Source organism: Colletes gigas, unplaced genomic scaffold, assembly GCF_013123115.1.
Source record: "Colletes gigas isolate AHSC1104 unplaced genomic scaffold, ASM1312311v1 Colletes_gigas_Sc00003, whole genome shotgun sequence".
Classification (NCBI taxonomy): Eukaryota; Metazoa; Arthropoda; class Insecta; order Hymenoptera; family Colletidae; genus Colletes; species Colletes gigas.
This window is the reverse complement of record NW_025106632.1, coordinates 5,788,401-5,804,332: the sequence shown is the minus strand read 5'-3', so window position 1 is coordinate 5,804,332 and position 15,932 is coordinate 5,788,401. Positions and strand designations below refer to the sequence as shown.

Genomic DNA, 15,932 nt, shown 5'->3' with positions numbered 1-15,932 from the left:
TTGATTGCTTATCTTCGATGAAACGTCCTCCATTGAATGCAATGTCAAATCTTCCAATACGATCACACTACTATTATAGTTTACAAGCATATATTTACAATGGCTAACATCACACTTGCATAAGAAATGCAAATATTTCTCATACTCGATTCCATCAAGGAGCTAAAAAATTGAAGAATAACTGTAAAAATAACCTCTATGACAAATATGAATTTGTAAATATATATTATTGTCCAAAAACAAAGTTTCGTTTTCGTGGACAATCTGTGGACTTTCATATAGCATTCATTTACATTGTGATGCAAAATTACTATAGTATTCAAATTTATAAACCATGTTACCATACATTCCATTCTACATAGTTTTTATTTTTTGAAATTATTATTTTATTTTTTGAAATTATTATTTTATATTTTGAAATTATTTTATTTTGAATTTTTGTATTTAAAAATTTCTTTTAGATTTAATTTTTGCATCTCGTTAAAATTTCTAGCTTCGAGGATTTATTTATAATTCAAGAAACCGTTATTAAAGGTTTATTAGTCCGGTACGAGAGGGCGACCCGTTAGATGTCGGTGGTCACCTTGCTCCAATTTAACCGAATATTGTTAGCGACTCGAACACACAGTGATCGTCATCCCCTATAAACCGAAGGCTTTGCAAATTAACCCAACCGCGTCGTCGCCCCCCACTCTGGCACTACGCCCATATTCGGAATATTATATCTTAGAAACAGATCTGCTCGTAAGTCCTGAACAAACAAGTCCGCGCGTCTTAATCTCTGAACAAACCAATTTGTACGCTCGAATTTCGACGCTCGACGTCTTCCAACTCCCCCCTATTCGCGACGAACTTAACCTGTAGACACTTCCACGTGCAATCGAGGAGAATTGTATTTTAGAATTGGACCAATTATCTTGCACACCTCGATTCGCGTTATTCGCGACTTGTTTAAAATTTCAATTCCCCATTCTTCGGGACTCCATTTTATTACTCGCACCGCTGGTTCGTTTCATAACCTCTTTTATACCTCACGCGCGCCGCCTCGAACCGTCCCTCTTCATTTATTTTTTATCTTTATCTATCTACTTGTTACTGAATAATGGGATTCCTTGATATTGATGTACTCTGAACGTAACTAGAGCGGATGGGATACGTCTACAAAGGGGTACCCTGAAATAATTTATCGCGGTCAGAAAACCGGGTGCGAGATTCGTTCCCCCTACGGGAGTAATAATCGAGCGTAGAAAAATACCGATAAATATATAAACGGAACACCCCCGAGAGGTGCAGAGAGAGGAAAGTTTTCTGATTTAATTTCAACCACGAACCGTCGTCGAGAACTGTTTTATCGACTGTTGGAAGGAACGCTGTAAAAACTTTAAGATCAAATATATTTTTATTTAATTACATTCCACTTGCAAACATTAGAAATCCATCTTTGAGATGTTTCGAGACAATTTGTAAACTACGTATAGCTTACAATTTGCCTTAGTACTGGCTCGCTGTATGGAGAAAGCTAGAGACGCCAGGACGTTGAATGGACACTCGAGTAGCATATATGTATAAACGAGTGGACGGTCGAGCTCATACGGGAGAGACAAGAACGTCGTGGCCCTCTGGCGGCGAGCGCAGGAACCTTCGTAACCTTCCTAAAACTCGCGAATTCTATTAGAATTTCTTCCCTTCGACGTTTCGACTTGAGAATCAATTATTTCAGTTCCACGAGGTATTGTTTCGCGTCTGTGCGGCCAGTTTATCGGGATCCGTAATTAAATTCTTTTCGCGGGAATTCCCAGTTCCCTCGACATCAACGTATCGGTTATAGATTTTCGACGGTTATCAACAAGGTATTCCCGAACCGTGGACATTTAATACCCAAACGCTGTATAGTCGGTATTTTCCTCTTTTTTTTTTCCGCCATCGTTAACGGACGTCCACGCTTCGAAAGTTGTACGCGAAGCACGCGCGGCAGTCGTTGTTTTTCCTCTTCCCTCCGACCGCTGACGAACAATGGGCTTCCTCGTATTGGCATTTTCAGACTATTCACATGACCAGGCGCTGGTATAGTACCACTCATGGTTGTTTCTGGACGCATCGACGCGTAAATGAGTCTATCCTGTTTCTTCGATTTTCCTCTTCCACGGCGTACTATTTTTTTTTGTTTTTTTGTTTTTTATTTCATTACAGCACGCTTCTTTCAATTTCGTTCCATCCTACTCCCGGATTTTCCATTCCCTTCTCATTGCTCTTCTTCTACATTTTCCTTTATTTTCCTCCAAATCATTTTTGCTCTTTGACGTTTCTCCCTTTCCTTGCGTTTCATCTTTTACATCGCAATCTGCCGATGTTAGTCCTTTGTACACTCCCTTTGAAATTTAATCTTTCATGAACGTTCTGTACACTTAATCAAAAAACGCTCGGCGTCGTTGAAAATCTGATCGTTTCAAATCTCGCGTGTCACTCGTCTCGGAAATCGTCCAAAAACAGGGGATATTAACGTCCACGGTGGAAACGGAGACAATTGTTATTATAAATTGATTGTAAAAAAATTAATTTTGAATTATTCGATAATTTTCCAAAGTCTCTTTTACAAATATAAAAAGACGCAACGCACAAAAATGGGGCAAAAAATTATTTGAAACTTTAGAAAATTATTTTAATTTTAATAATTATACAGGGTGTCGTAGAATTAAGGGAGAGGGGTAGTGCAATAAAATAGGTCGAAAATGGAGAATAAAATTCTTTTTGCACCCAACAAATAGAAATGGCGAACATTGGACAGACATACTTTTGAAAAAAGATTTGAAAATGGAAATTTTATTCTCTGTATACAAGGTGTTCGGCCACCCCAGGGAAAAATTTTAATGGGAGATTCTAGGGGTATGTTTCCACCGAAAATTATTGTTATTGACCCACGCAATCAAAAATAATTTTTTTAGAACGATTTGAAATTTTTGAATTTAATTGTTAATAACTTTTTAACGAGGCTTCCATTAACAAATTGGTATTCTTGATTTTCGTCTTATTTTGGCCTCCAGAATCCCTCATCAAAATTTTTCCCAGAGGTGGCTGAACACCCTGTATATGTATAGGATAAAATGTCCATTTTTCAAATCTTTTTTTGAAATATATGTACGCTCGAACGTGAAAGCTGGAAGTGTATTAAATACGCGATAAAGTAATTATAAATGGCGTCCGCGATCCCTCGCCACTCAGCCTTCCAGCTGGATGACACATACGAGCTTGGTTCAAACGATTCTGTCCACAGTACGGCGGACGCACGGAGAGCACAAAGCTTCTCGTTGATAGAATAAGATTGGAAACGTGCATTCTGCCATCGAGAATCGGTATATGGACATTCACGTTTGCGTATTATTTTCTTTTGGCCGAAACAAAAAGCTGAAATCGCGTGAGTCTCACGGAATTTAAGTTTTACATTAAATTAAACGTTCAGAGTTCGATTCCAAATACCTCTGCGTCACCTAATTTTAGATTTTTATCGTTTCTTAACGCGAATTCGATATATTCGCGCTTGCGTTTATTTCGTTTCTCGCGACGCCATTTTTTTTTATGGCTCCTCCGGCGTCTTTAATTTTTACGCGCTCGATCGATAAGGCAGGACTCTGCATGCTTGGAATTTTATCTTCGCAGTTTGAAAGACGATACGGTTTAAAGCGAGCGAGACTACGAAAGATATGGCAAGGACTGACCGAGCACCAAGGATCTTATTTAATTTGTCGAGTTAAAAGCAATTCGATTTGAATTCCAGCCAAGTACGACGGAGTCCCTAGAGCCAAACTGTGCGTGAAATCAGCGCCATATTTGCTCTTTAGGACACCGTGCGCGTATCCTTGCTCCACAAAAACCACCAAGTCCTCCCGTTTCTCTTCTCAAGGCAGCCGCATCAGCTTCTCGTTCCTTTATGAGAAAATATAATCAGCTCCTCTTTGCAGCAGCTTTGATGGCAGCTTTGATCCCTTGGCGACGGTCCCTGTACGTCGCGCGAACTCTCGTTTCCTCTCGTAAAATATAAATACAAGTAAACGGGCAGCCCATGTTTTCCTTGTTTGACCGGGAGCAAACGAAATTATTAGAATTTATCGGAAATTAAATTTCCAGAATTTTTTGGTCCCGTACAAATTTTCAAATGACAAAAAAAAAATTAGCAAATTTTATTTCTGAACGTTTTAAAATGAATTTTAAAGATCAAATTGGCTCTTGCCTATCGTTTGGTATTAATTTTTTTAAATACACGAAGCCTCGTGTAAACTGAGTCGAGTCTTATCCTCGGTCGTTGAGGGGTTAATCAACCCCTGAGGTAAACAACCACTCCTTGCCGTGGCGGCGTAATCGACTCCTTATTTATTTCCGCGACAACCGAGTCAGCCCCTGAGATAGTCTAATCTGCCCCATTCCCCACCATGATAGTATAATCAACAGTTCGTTCCTCGTTACGCAGCTTGGTCGACCTTCCACACCGTTCCCAGATAGCTTAATTAACTCTTTACGCAACTTAATCGACGCCTTCCAGACAGATCAACGTCGAATCCTTGTTCGATTACTTCAAACGGATGTGTTTGACGAGAATGTTCCACCGTTAGGGATACTAGCAAGAATTGTTCCAGTCGGTAATGCAGGGAATTCGAAATAAAATATTTCCAATGGAAGTCGTATTTAATACGAGTTAGGGGCACTTTACTGCTACCCTAGTGGCACTGCTATTGTTTAAATTATTGTTTATTAATTAATATTGCTAATTAATATTCTCCTTAAAACGCAAGTTTGTAGGAAAATTGTATACAGTAAAATTTAACTAATAGAAGGATACTAATATTAATTAACGCAAGTAGAAACGAAGAGCAATGTACACTGTTTGTTTTGTAAAATTTTTAACGTAAAAACGAGGGTGAATCATCCCTTAGAAATTTTTTAAAGCTCACAGACCCACGTGGAACGTGTAAAATTTTTCAGAAAAAGAGGTGCCTTTTAAAATTTCTAAATTTCTTTCGATTGAAGGTTAAAAAAATTTCTAACAGTTTCGAAAAAATATAATTCTAGGGAATTAAAGGAACGATATATAAAATGTCTTTTTTTATAGTAGTCTACGAGCCCCAAGGACCGTTTCAAAGCTTTCTTATCGTGTTTCGAGCACCGATCGGTAATAATGTATTCGAATAGGGACGGAAGATCGGTCTTGCTTCGTGACAGCTTAATCAAACCCGATCTGGTCGACGTTGTCGTTCGAGATGAGAGCGTATCAGACGCGTTTAGTTCAGCTAGAACCTCCGAAATCAATAAACGGCCGTACGTGCGTGTTATGTTCGGGATATTGGTCAAGCTCCATCCAGGCGGCCCTTCGTTAATAGAAATTTCTTTTTTTTTTTACCGTCTCGTGCAACTCCTATTTACGACGATAGAAAAATTGAATTTGATTTAATAACAAAGAACTCGAAAATTATTTAGTACGTTAAAAAAAAAGAGAGGATGAGGGTAGGTTTCATTCTGGATCCACGATACTAGATTTATCATCTTAATGTAACTTTCGAACAAACTAAAACCATTTGTTTCGAAAACGTTGGAAGACTTTCGTGAACTATGGATCGAACGATATACAGGGTGTTCGGTCAACCCTGGGAAAAATTTTAATGAGTGATTCTAGAGACCAAAATAAGACGAAAATCAAGAATACCAATTTGTCGATGGAGGCTTCGTTAAAAAGTTATTAACGTTTAGAGTTTAGAGAACGGCGCGTGATAGTGGTTCTCACAGGCGACACTTTAAGTGTTAATAATTTTTTTAATGAAGCCTCGATCAAAAAATTGGTATTCTTGATTTTCGTCTTATTTTGGTCTCTAGAATCCCCCATTAAAATTTTTCCCAGAGGTAAATAAATTTTACATCGATACATGGACAGACTGCTCGAACGACAATTGTAAAATGTGTGTATTTTGTGTGCCCGTGTTTGAATGGTTTTTTTTCGAAATTTATCGGATGTTTAGAAGGTGTGGAGGGTTTCTTATCGTCCAGGACGAAGTTATTTTGTCTGGCGTCGAGCCCAAGAGGGTTGGCTCGAACGGAGAACGCGCGGACGTTTGTTTGTCGCTACATCTCGAAACATCTCCTCGGTGCCAGAAAAATAACCGTGTAAATCACGATATAACATAAAATAAAATGTCGATTGAAATTGTAAAGTAAATTAGAACACATATGGGGGTGAAGTATTTTTCGATTCGATCAAATGGACTGCTCGTCAGAGAATGTTTGATAATATTTGACTGGTGATTTTATAGGTTTTTATAGGTTAAGTATTTGCAAAATTGATTTCAGTATTTGAGGAAATTCGAGGGGTTTATAGCCCCCGGACACTCTTCCCCGATAGATATCCTATAAACGTTTGAAAGTGGGGCGATAGAGGTTGCAGAGACGTTCGAAGTCCACATCGCACGTCTCTGGAACGTCTATCGTACCATTTCGAACGTCTCTGGAACGTCTATCGTACCATTTCGAACATTTCTGGAATGTCTATTGTACCGCTTCGAACGTCTCTACTGGTGACGACGAGGAGAGTCTAACGACGAGGGTGGGAGAAAGTGGGCGGGCCTACGACGATGGTGGGGGGTTACGTAACGTACCAAGCACCGGAAAACGATGCACGTTCTTACCCATGGAACTTTATTCGTGACTGAATTGGGAACATTTTTAAAATAATCTTCAAATTTTCAAATTTTTTCCTCCTTCAAAAATTATTTTGTTAAATTACTTTGTTAAATTATCTTTAAATTTCTCGCTCTGATAGAAACGCAAACCACGCGTTGGACTTATTTTCTTAGAACACTTTTGTTCGAAAATCTCTCTCTCGAAGAGGTTCCGTCGTTTAGCCGGGGGTGAATTTCTTAATTCTGATTTATATGCACAAACACGCGACGTTTGTGTCTCGATAGGGCGTCGGATTTTCAAAAAGGGTCAGATACGTTTCGTTGGTTCTCTTTCTTCGTCGGGCTGACAGAGAAAGTGGAGCATGTGCTGCTTTTAAAGAGAATGGATCGTATCCGGCGAACCGGTGTTCCAGCAAACGTGAAACCGAAGTTACTTTAAACTTGTCGAGCAAAAGTTGTTTAAAAGAGAGATAACATTCTTGGTAACAACAATTGGCGAAAATAAAATTGGTGAGAAATCGCTCGGGTGAAGTAGAAAATGTAGCAAACTGCTTTGGTATTTAAGTGGATCGCGAGGTTGTGTGTTTCTATTGTGAGGTTATGTGCACGAGTTCTTTGCAACAGAAACCTCGAGAAAAAAAATTACTATATATTTTCCAAAGAGTATTAACACGAAATTTTCCTGGGTTTTGTTCAGCATGAGACGATCTTCGAAATTCCATAAAAACAACTATACGCGACGGTAACTATTGTGCGTATATAAATAGCATCCATTCTCGCGTTCTTTTAGTGAAAAGTAAATGCATGGATGAATATATTGATCCAGATTGGTACAAAGGACTATTTTTAAATCACTATTATTACTTGTTTCTAAGATTAACCGACACTAAATGAGTTCTGTGCCTTTCAGAAATGGCTGAAAAAGTCCCTAGCGAAATGTTACTAGCGAGATATAAATACGTATATTTTTAAATTCACGTGACACGAAGGTTTCTCTTCTCGTCGTAAGAAATTTGATAATTGTTCGTAAATACAGTAAAAATGTTTTATCTATATCAGCATGATCTTCCGACGAGTACTCAACGTATGTATTTACTTATGGAAAGCTTACAACCCTTTGTTCGAGCGCCATTTTGAATGAAACTGTTTTCCTGAAATTGTGCCCGTGTATTTTTAAGAGATATTCGAATCGTTCGGTGAACTTCCAGGATTAAAAATCACATTGGATCGTAAGCATTCGTTTATCCTTTTCGTGTATAATCACGAACAGGAAGTCACGGAGGTTTATGGAACGAAGTGGAATACGAATGATAACGGGACACGATACTTGTTTGACACAATCGCAGATGATGAATGATAGGATTGGCCATTAAATGGCATGTGCCTCTAGCGTGATCGCGTAGTCCGATAATAATTGATAACGAGCAAATATAACGTACCAGCTTTCGAACATGTTACGAGACAACAAATATTCCAGTTACGATAAATTATGCGACATAAAATTTCGAAAAAAATATTTTTCCAAATAAAACTCGTGTCACAATAAAATGCACCCTTAAATCTTTGTCCCAGTATTCTGAGGATTTTTAAATTGCAGAAATTGCTAGCCATGAACAAAATGGCGTCTTTTACTAAGTTCCTCTTTCTTCGTAACCATATATCACGCGTAGTTTAGTATAGAGCAACTGTGATATTTAAAAATACGTTGAAAAAGAAAATAAAAATATTTTTGCAAAGTTGTTCTTAGTGCCATAAATTTTCGTATTTTTCGTAGGTTGTTCGAAGAGAATGCGGAATTGTTAAATATGTTCACGGAATTTCGCGAGCTGAAGACGAAAGAGCAACAGAATAACAGCATGGAATTGGCGCAACACGCGGAGAAGGTTATGTCGGCCCTCAACGAAGGTATCAAAGGCCTTGACGACATGGACGTCTTCTTGACCTGCCTTCATCAAGTCGGTGCCACGCACACGAAGATCCCTGGTTTCAATCCACAATATTTTTGGGTAAATTTTTACGTTTTTCGGTAAACGACACCCCTAACTAATTATTCACCTTCGTAGAAATACATATCTGGTTCGAAATAAAACTCTACGACACTCTTATCGAGTCTAACAAAGCGCCATTTTGAAATGTGAGCAAAAGATAAAAAATGACTCCAATTAAAGTTAAAATTAAGTGAGGTTAGACCCTGACGTACCAAATATTATTTATTATCCACTATAGTATGCTAGAGAAACCAATTATTCAACTGAAATGTGTCTAGTGAACTTCGAAAAAGGTAAATAAAAATGGCGGCTTGGATGAGGTTCGTTTCTCCCTTAAAATAAAAAAATTGCACCAATTAAGGTTAGAATTAAGTGAGGTTAGACCCTGACGTACCAAAGATTATTTATTATCCACTATAGAATGCTAGAGAAACTAATTATTTAACTAAAATGTGCCTAGTAAATTTCGAAATAAGTAAATAAAAATGGCGGCTTGGATGAGGTTCCTTTCTCCCTTAAAATAAAAAAATTGCACCAATTAAGGTTAGAATTAAGTGAGGTTAGACCCTGACGTACCAAAGATTATTTATTATCCACTATAGAATGCTAGAGAAACCAATTATTTAACTAAAATGTGGCTAGTGAACTTCGAGAAAGGTAAATAAAAATGGCGGCTTGGATCAGGTTCGTTTCTCCCTTAAAATAAAAAAATTGCGTCAATTAAGGTTAGAATTAAGTGAGGTTAGACCCTGACGGACTAAATACTATTTATTATTCACTATAGACTATTAAGGAAACTAATTACTCGATTAAAATGTGTCTGGTGAATTTAAAAAAAAAAGTGTATCGTCGCGACATAAACGATACGTGAAGTCCCGTGGAATGAAATTAGAATTGTTTGAGAACAGAAGCGTGTCAACGTCACGTCGTTTAACGATAATGCAATTACACAACGTTTCTCTGAAAATATTAACGGAATTATTAAGAAATATTGCCCGTTCCTTATTCAGCGAAGCCGTAACAGCTTCCATTAGTCTTTAAAAGGCAGACGAGAACAAAAATCCTGTTCGCTAAAACTGTTCTTGAACGGTCTCGAGCACCTACTTCATTTGCAATCTATTTTTATCAAATCTCATTAACAGTCGTCTGATCCAACGACTTTAACTTTTATAAATAACACAAATATTATCGAAACTCGATATCACTCTATCCGAACAATCTCAAAATTATAATTATTTCTACGATAAAAAATTAATAAGAAATTACATTAGACACCATTCGTCATAACTGAAGATATTTTTATTGTCTCCGAGCGACCGTTTCTCGTCGGGCGATCCTTTGATTTTTCCCTATCGATTTTCCTTTCCTCGCGCTTTAAATGTCTTCTTCCGTGGTTCTGTTGCACCCCGCCCACGCAACGTCGCGCTAGACGATTTCGGGAGTCGCCAGAGGGGCAAAGGAACTCGTTTCACAGTTACTGAAAGTAGGCGATGCTCGCAGAGACGATGGAAAGATAAAGTGGACCGCAAAAGTATTCGATCGACCGCGATGCTACGAGTGAAATTGAATTGTCTCGCTTTTGCTAGAAGAAATACAAAACGCGTTTGGAAATAGGAAAGACACGATTCTTCCATGCACGGTCGCCATATTTGTTTGACCATCAGTCCTCGTAAAATATTATATCTTTCAAAGATAGAAAAACTACTTTCGAAAACAAATTCTCTTTCGATTCTTTTAAAAGGAAGGTGAAATTTTTATCAAATCTAATATTCATTTTATTAGACAGAGTTTAATGCACACGGTCCTAGTGATAAGCGTCTATTGGTGCGTCGCGTGCCCGCTCTAGTGGCAAGAACCAATCACGCGTCTCTTCTCGTTTCCCCTGTACGCATCCTTTCTAAATTCTACTCATTCCGTGCTCGAGCCACGTGCAACGTACACGCGCCGCGTCGCGATACAACGAACGTACACTTTCTTTAGTAAATACAGTGTTACACAATCGTTTGCATGTTCGCAGGTTTATTCGAAGTTGATCCTAGTGCTGTATAATATATTTTAACTATTTTCTGTGTTCACAATGTGTTCGTGCGATACGTATACGGAAATTGTGCTTCCAGAAAATCGAAAAGCCATTCCTGGACGCGGTGGAGAGGACCCTGGAGGACCGATATTCCGAGAACGTGGAGAACGTCTACAAGCTAACGATTAAGTTCATCATTGAAACGCTAATCGACGGGTTCAACGAGGCCCAGAACGACAAAGCACAGAGCGACACTGCTAAATCCTAGTCGAGTCGGGGAACTTTAATGTCCGATCGAGATAATTCCTGAATCGCTTTTGTCCTTCGGGAACGTAATTTTCGAACGGGGGAACCGAACAATCCCGGACAGAACGAGTCCGACCACTCGATTCGAACGATCGTTCGTCTATTCCGAAATATCTCCGTTTCTCAGAACAGTGGAAAACACACAAAAAAAAAAAAAAAAAAAAAAACTGCGTGGGACGAATTTAAAACGTCGAGTTACATTTTTCTTACGGAAGTCGCGGAAAGTTGCTTCGCCGGGCGGTTAGATTTGAGGATCGTTTTCCATCGAGCGGGTCTCGGTTGTGGGAAATAATACGTGTGGGAAGTAACTATGATTATCGTATTGCACGTCTTTGGTCGTCTCGTACCGCGAACGACGAAACGAGTCGTGGATTCTATTGACGGTCAAAGAAGATGAACGACGCGGTTTCGTTCGGTATTTATTGACTTCCTGTACCAACGGTCGGCTTCTTTATACTATAATTAGCGTAAAACCAAACATATATTTAATAGGAAAAATTTTAGTTCGATTTTAAATTATTCTTTCACGATCCTGCGCCGTAAGGATCGATCGTAGATATTTGTTTGCCCCTTGAATATCGATTACGAAATTCGAGGCTCCTCCACGCCACTGGATCGACGCAGATCTCTATTTATTTGTACAGTACACGAGCGTCGTGGATTATTTCGGACTACTGCCAACAATTGTCGACATTTAGAGGAGATGCCGTTCCATAATTGTAAGTTGATTCGATCCAAGGAAAAGACAAAGGATTTCAACGTTTTTCGTTTTCGTGAAATTATGTTCGAACCGAGGGAAACGTTAACGAATTAATTTCTGTGATCGACCTTGTTTCACCGAACAGTTTCAAGTAAATTATGTGTATTGTTCTTTTAAACCAGAGTTAAGTTATATGTGAAAATAATAATATATATATTGAATTTTTTAAAGTTCACCGAAACTTTATACGAACGCGAATTAAATAGAATTAAATTCGTACGATGTTCCTGAAATCCGTTACGAAGAATAGCTGAATAAAATTACTTCGAACGAACTCGATGGACTCTGAGAGATCGCACGACAGAGAGCAAAGTTTCAATTGTTTTTCTCGAAACGCGGGATTTCAGCCACGTTCTAATTGTTAACATTCGCTGTACGCGTTTTTAAACGGCACTTTTGCAGGCTCAAAATGCATATTAGTGCAGGGCTATTCTCTCGAAACGAAGCGTGCAAACATCAAAGGCGGAAACAGCGATGCTCGTTGGATTTTTTAACGTTTTAACATTCTCTCCAAGCGTTCTGTAAACATACAGTGTTTTCGTGTACAAAAAATCGTAACTTTGCATACGTTCCAAGTTTTGTTCTGCTGTTTACTAATCGTTGGTTAAAAAAAAAATTTGGTCGTTTCGAAGGTATTGCAGTTCCCAATTTATAAAATTCAAATTAAATTGAGTTTTGCATTTAATTTCGATATAAAAATTTACATATTTTTGTCCGTTTTAACGTTTCTCGGGGGCTACAAAAATACTGGAAGTTCGAATCTCGCGCCATTTTCTGTCGAATAATTTCCACGGGCGGCGAAGTCGAGTTTTTAAGCGGATTCACGTGCTCTTCTGACTTTCAGCATGCGCTCGATAATTGGTACCAGAATAGTGATTACCTCGAACCAATCGAACGTTAAACTGGTGTTTTTATTCATGAGAACCTTGGGTTACGTAAGTCACGTATGTAGCACAGCTTTCTATAGTTCGTGACAAAATCTATTCCCCTGCTAAGTGCACTGAAAACATCCTCCCGTCATGGCGGTGTCAGAAAAAAAAATAAAACAGAATTTAGAAGCCTTTTTTTCCTTTGACAATCATTCGCAGAATTGAGATATTCGAGGTGACTTTTCCTGGATAACCCTGAAATTAAAACAGTATACTAATTCCCTGACAGTAATACCTCTATAGAAACGACAAACATCTTCAGGAGAATGAAATTGGTTAACCTCCTGTGCGATTATATCGATCGTATAATGGACGACGCTGTGACCAATGTTTAAATTAAGAATCAATTAAAAAATATCTTCGTAATTATTTATTATCGACTTCCACTTTAATAGTCTTTTATTCAGAATTCGATACCCTTTCCAAACATCAAAATATCGAAACGGTGATTGTTGCATCGTACGATCTCTATATCCAACATGGCGGCCAAGATGGACGCGACAGAAAATAACTAAAATCCGCGGGGCAATATCGAACGATCGTCGTTCTAGGTTCTCACAACGTATACACTTTTCTAAACAACGGTTCAGACTGGTATTTTACTGTATCTGCCATGTCCCATGCGCTTCGTCGTTAATTCGTGTGTCGCGAAGCGTTTCAAAGTCACCTCGTTACAAGGGGAGCAATATTGGAAAGTGTCACAACAGCTAACAAAGAAATCGATAACCTGTGTTCTCGCAAAGTACAGAATCCATTAGGCCGCTTACAAGCGTGACAAAATGCAACGGCACGTGTGTATAATAAAAAAAGAAAAGAAAGATTATTAATAAGCAAGTACCGTTGATTTCTTAGGCTTGGTTTCGTATCCGTTCAATCGAAAACAGATTCCGCGTGAAATAAATACATTCCAGTCGGAAACGGACCAATTCGTACGTCGGAAATTAAGTAAGACGCGATAGCCACGTACACACAGCTTTCCAACGGCGTGTGAAAGAGTATGTTCAATTTGCGTTGGGCGAGGTTAGGTGATACGGCTTGCTTTTAATGGAAAACGCCAGAGAAACAGTGATTTCTTATTTAACGAAGGTTATATTTGTCGAGATTTCAAGGTCATCGATGGTTTTTAAACGAGACTTTCCTTTTTATCGAGACCTAAGAATTGAAATAATTAACCTATAAATTATTTTGTAGGTTAAGGTCGATAGTAAGTTGGGAATTTTTTTCAACCGTGGCGTGTCACCTGGTCTTGCCCTGAATTGAAGTAAATTAATATACGATAAGTATAACGTATACTTATAATTGTTTTGGACCAGAATGTCGTACCGCCATAACAGTATTTTACGATTCGAAGCTTGTTTCTGGTCGGAGAACAGAATGAAATAAATAAAAAGTGTGGTGCAGCAATGCGTGTACCACTGTTTGAAAAACAAAACCTTGATTAAGACTATTTATTACCTAAATGAAATATGTTAGATAAATATGCGCGCCCTTCAATATTATTTCATGTATCGCTAACCATATTTTTCAAACTAGTCCAATAATTATGTCGTCGTCATATCTCATCGTCTGTGTCCCGCAAGGAAACCAACTTATAATATTTGTAATAATAATTCCTGATCATTGTCGAACAAATACAGAATGCCTACAGGTGTGAAATAATTTTTATAATAAAAGAAAAATGTGCAATGAGACAATGAGACAAATTTCAAGCAACAAATTATTTTCTACGTCGGTATAGATTTATTTTCAATGCGCGTTAATTGTAACGGCTAACGCGAACGTTTATATAATATTGATACAAGGGAAAATAGACGTCGATTTACGGATTCGATTCACATTACGCGTATCGTTATTTTTTATTTAAAGACTCGATAGCAAAGATCGTTTGTTACGTGATCACGACACCTTGGAAATTTTGTAACGCAATGTAAATTAAGTGCGAATATTTTTCTGCGCAAACTCTGTATCACGTCATGCGTACATAAGTGTGTCAGTTTTACGAATACAGCAAAAGGGTGAATTTCTAAAGCTCATCGAACGGATGAATCATCAATCGTAGTCAGACGATTTTTATAGTGTATAATCAAAAAAGATGTTAAGAAACGTGCACGATCTTTGACCGTCAAGAGACAATTATATAGATTTTTACTCGCGATTAAGATATGCGAACGTTCAGGGTGCAAATCCCTTTGCGCAATGTCAATTTCCTAGGTGGTTCTTGAAACATGGGACCCCTTTGTTTCTATATCTTCCTCGCCGTACTTATCTATTTCTGTTTCTCTCTGGGATCAATTTATTCGTGTATCTCGTCGACGGGGATATGATATCCACTGTCGCGTAAATGATAACAAATTTTGTTTATAAACGGTACACGGTGCGTTTCAAAATTACGACGCAACATGCAAATTCCCAATGCAAACAAAAATCGTAAAGGTCCGCCATTTTGGAATCTGTTTGGTTTACGAGGTGTAATAAAAGCTTTCAGTTTGGTCTAAACTTTAAACTGTTTATATATCAAAAACCTCAGACTACAAAATGACGAAGTAATTTCCATTTTTCTTTTTTAGGTTATGTCATTGTTTTGAAACGTATATACAGTATATGATTCTATTTATTGCGAGTTGAATTTGAAAATGATTTATCTGTATCTCGCGCGAGATAAAAGTCACTTTTTTCGTGTCATTTGTAAAATAAAAATAATAAAGTATTTGAAATAATCGATCACTTCGAATTGTTATTTTATTTCGAATAAAATGTGTTCAAGTCGGGAGGCAAAACACGCACGGTTTGCAAACGAATTAAAAAAAAAAAGAAATTTTTATTATTTATTCCGTTTATTAGTTTTTATTAATTTATTACCTATACCATATTTGATATATACATGGGGTGGGATCGAGGAGGGATAAAACATTGTCGTAGATTTATTTGGATCATAATAATAAATGTAATGAAACAAATAGAAAAATCGAAACAGACGGGGATTTATTTATCAGAAACATATTAGCAATAGTGCGTTTAAATAAATCAGACAGGCCTACTTCTTGCATCAAAAGTGAGACATTTCATATAAGAGCATAAATCGTTTCCCGATCGACGAGGTAGGAAACTACGAATATTTTGTCCGAGAGAGAAAATACGTGTTCAATGATAAGGAAGGGAATATGTTAACGCGCCTTTCACATTATACACGATCGTCCGACATAAATACCAAAAATCGTTTACATTTATACATTGGCGTACAATTGGCATTTTACAATTTGCAATTGCGAT

At 37.8% G+C, this 15,932-nt stretch overlaps 1 protein-coding gene across 3 annotated transcripts in view; it reads left to right on the top strand.

Annotated features, from left to right (window-relative positions):
- LOC122404841 (globin-1-like) overlaps nt 1-14,823 on the top strand; it is a 79,783-nt gene extending 64,960 nt beyond the window's left edge. For all 3 annotated transcript variants that reach the window (XM_043409107.1, XM_043409109.1, XM_043409108.1), the window contains 2 exons: nt 8,434-8,665; nt 10,765-14,823. In XM_043409107.1, the coding sequence (XP_043265042.1) occupies nt 8,434-8,665; nt 10,765-10,935 (403 nt within the window). In that variant the 3' untranslated portion in view covers nt 10,936-14,823. The remainder of the gene's footprint in view (nt 1-8,433; nt 8,666-10,764) is intronic.
- The last annotated feature ends 1,109 nt before the right edge of the window (nt 14,824-15,932 follow it).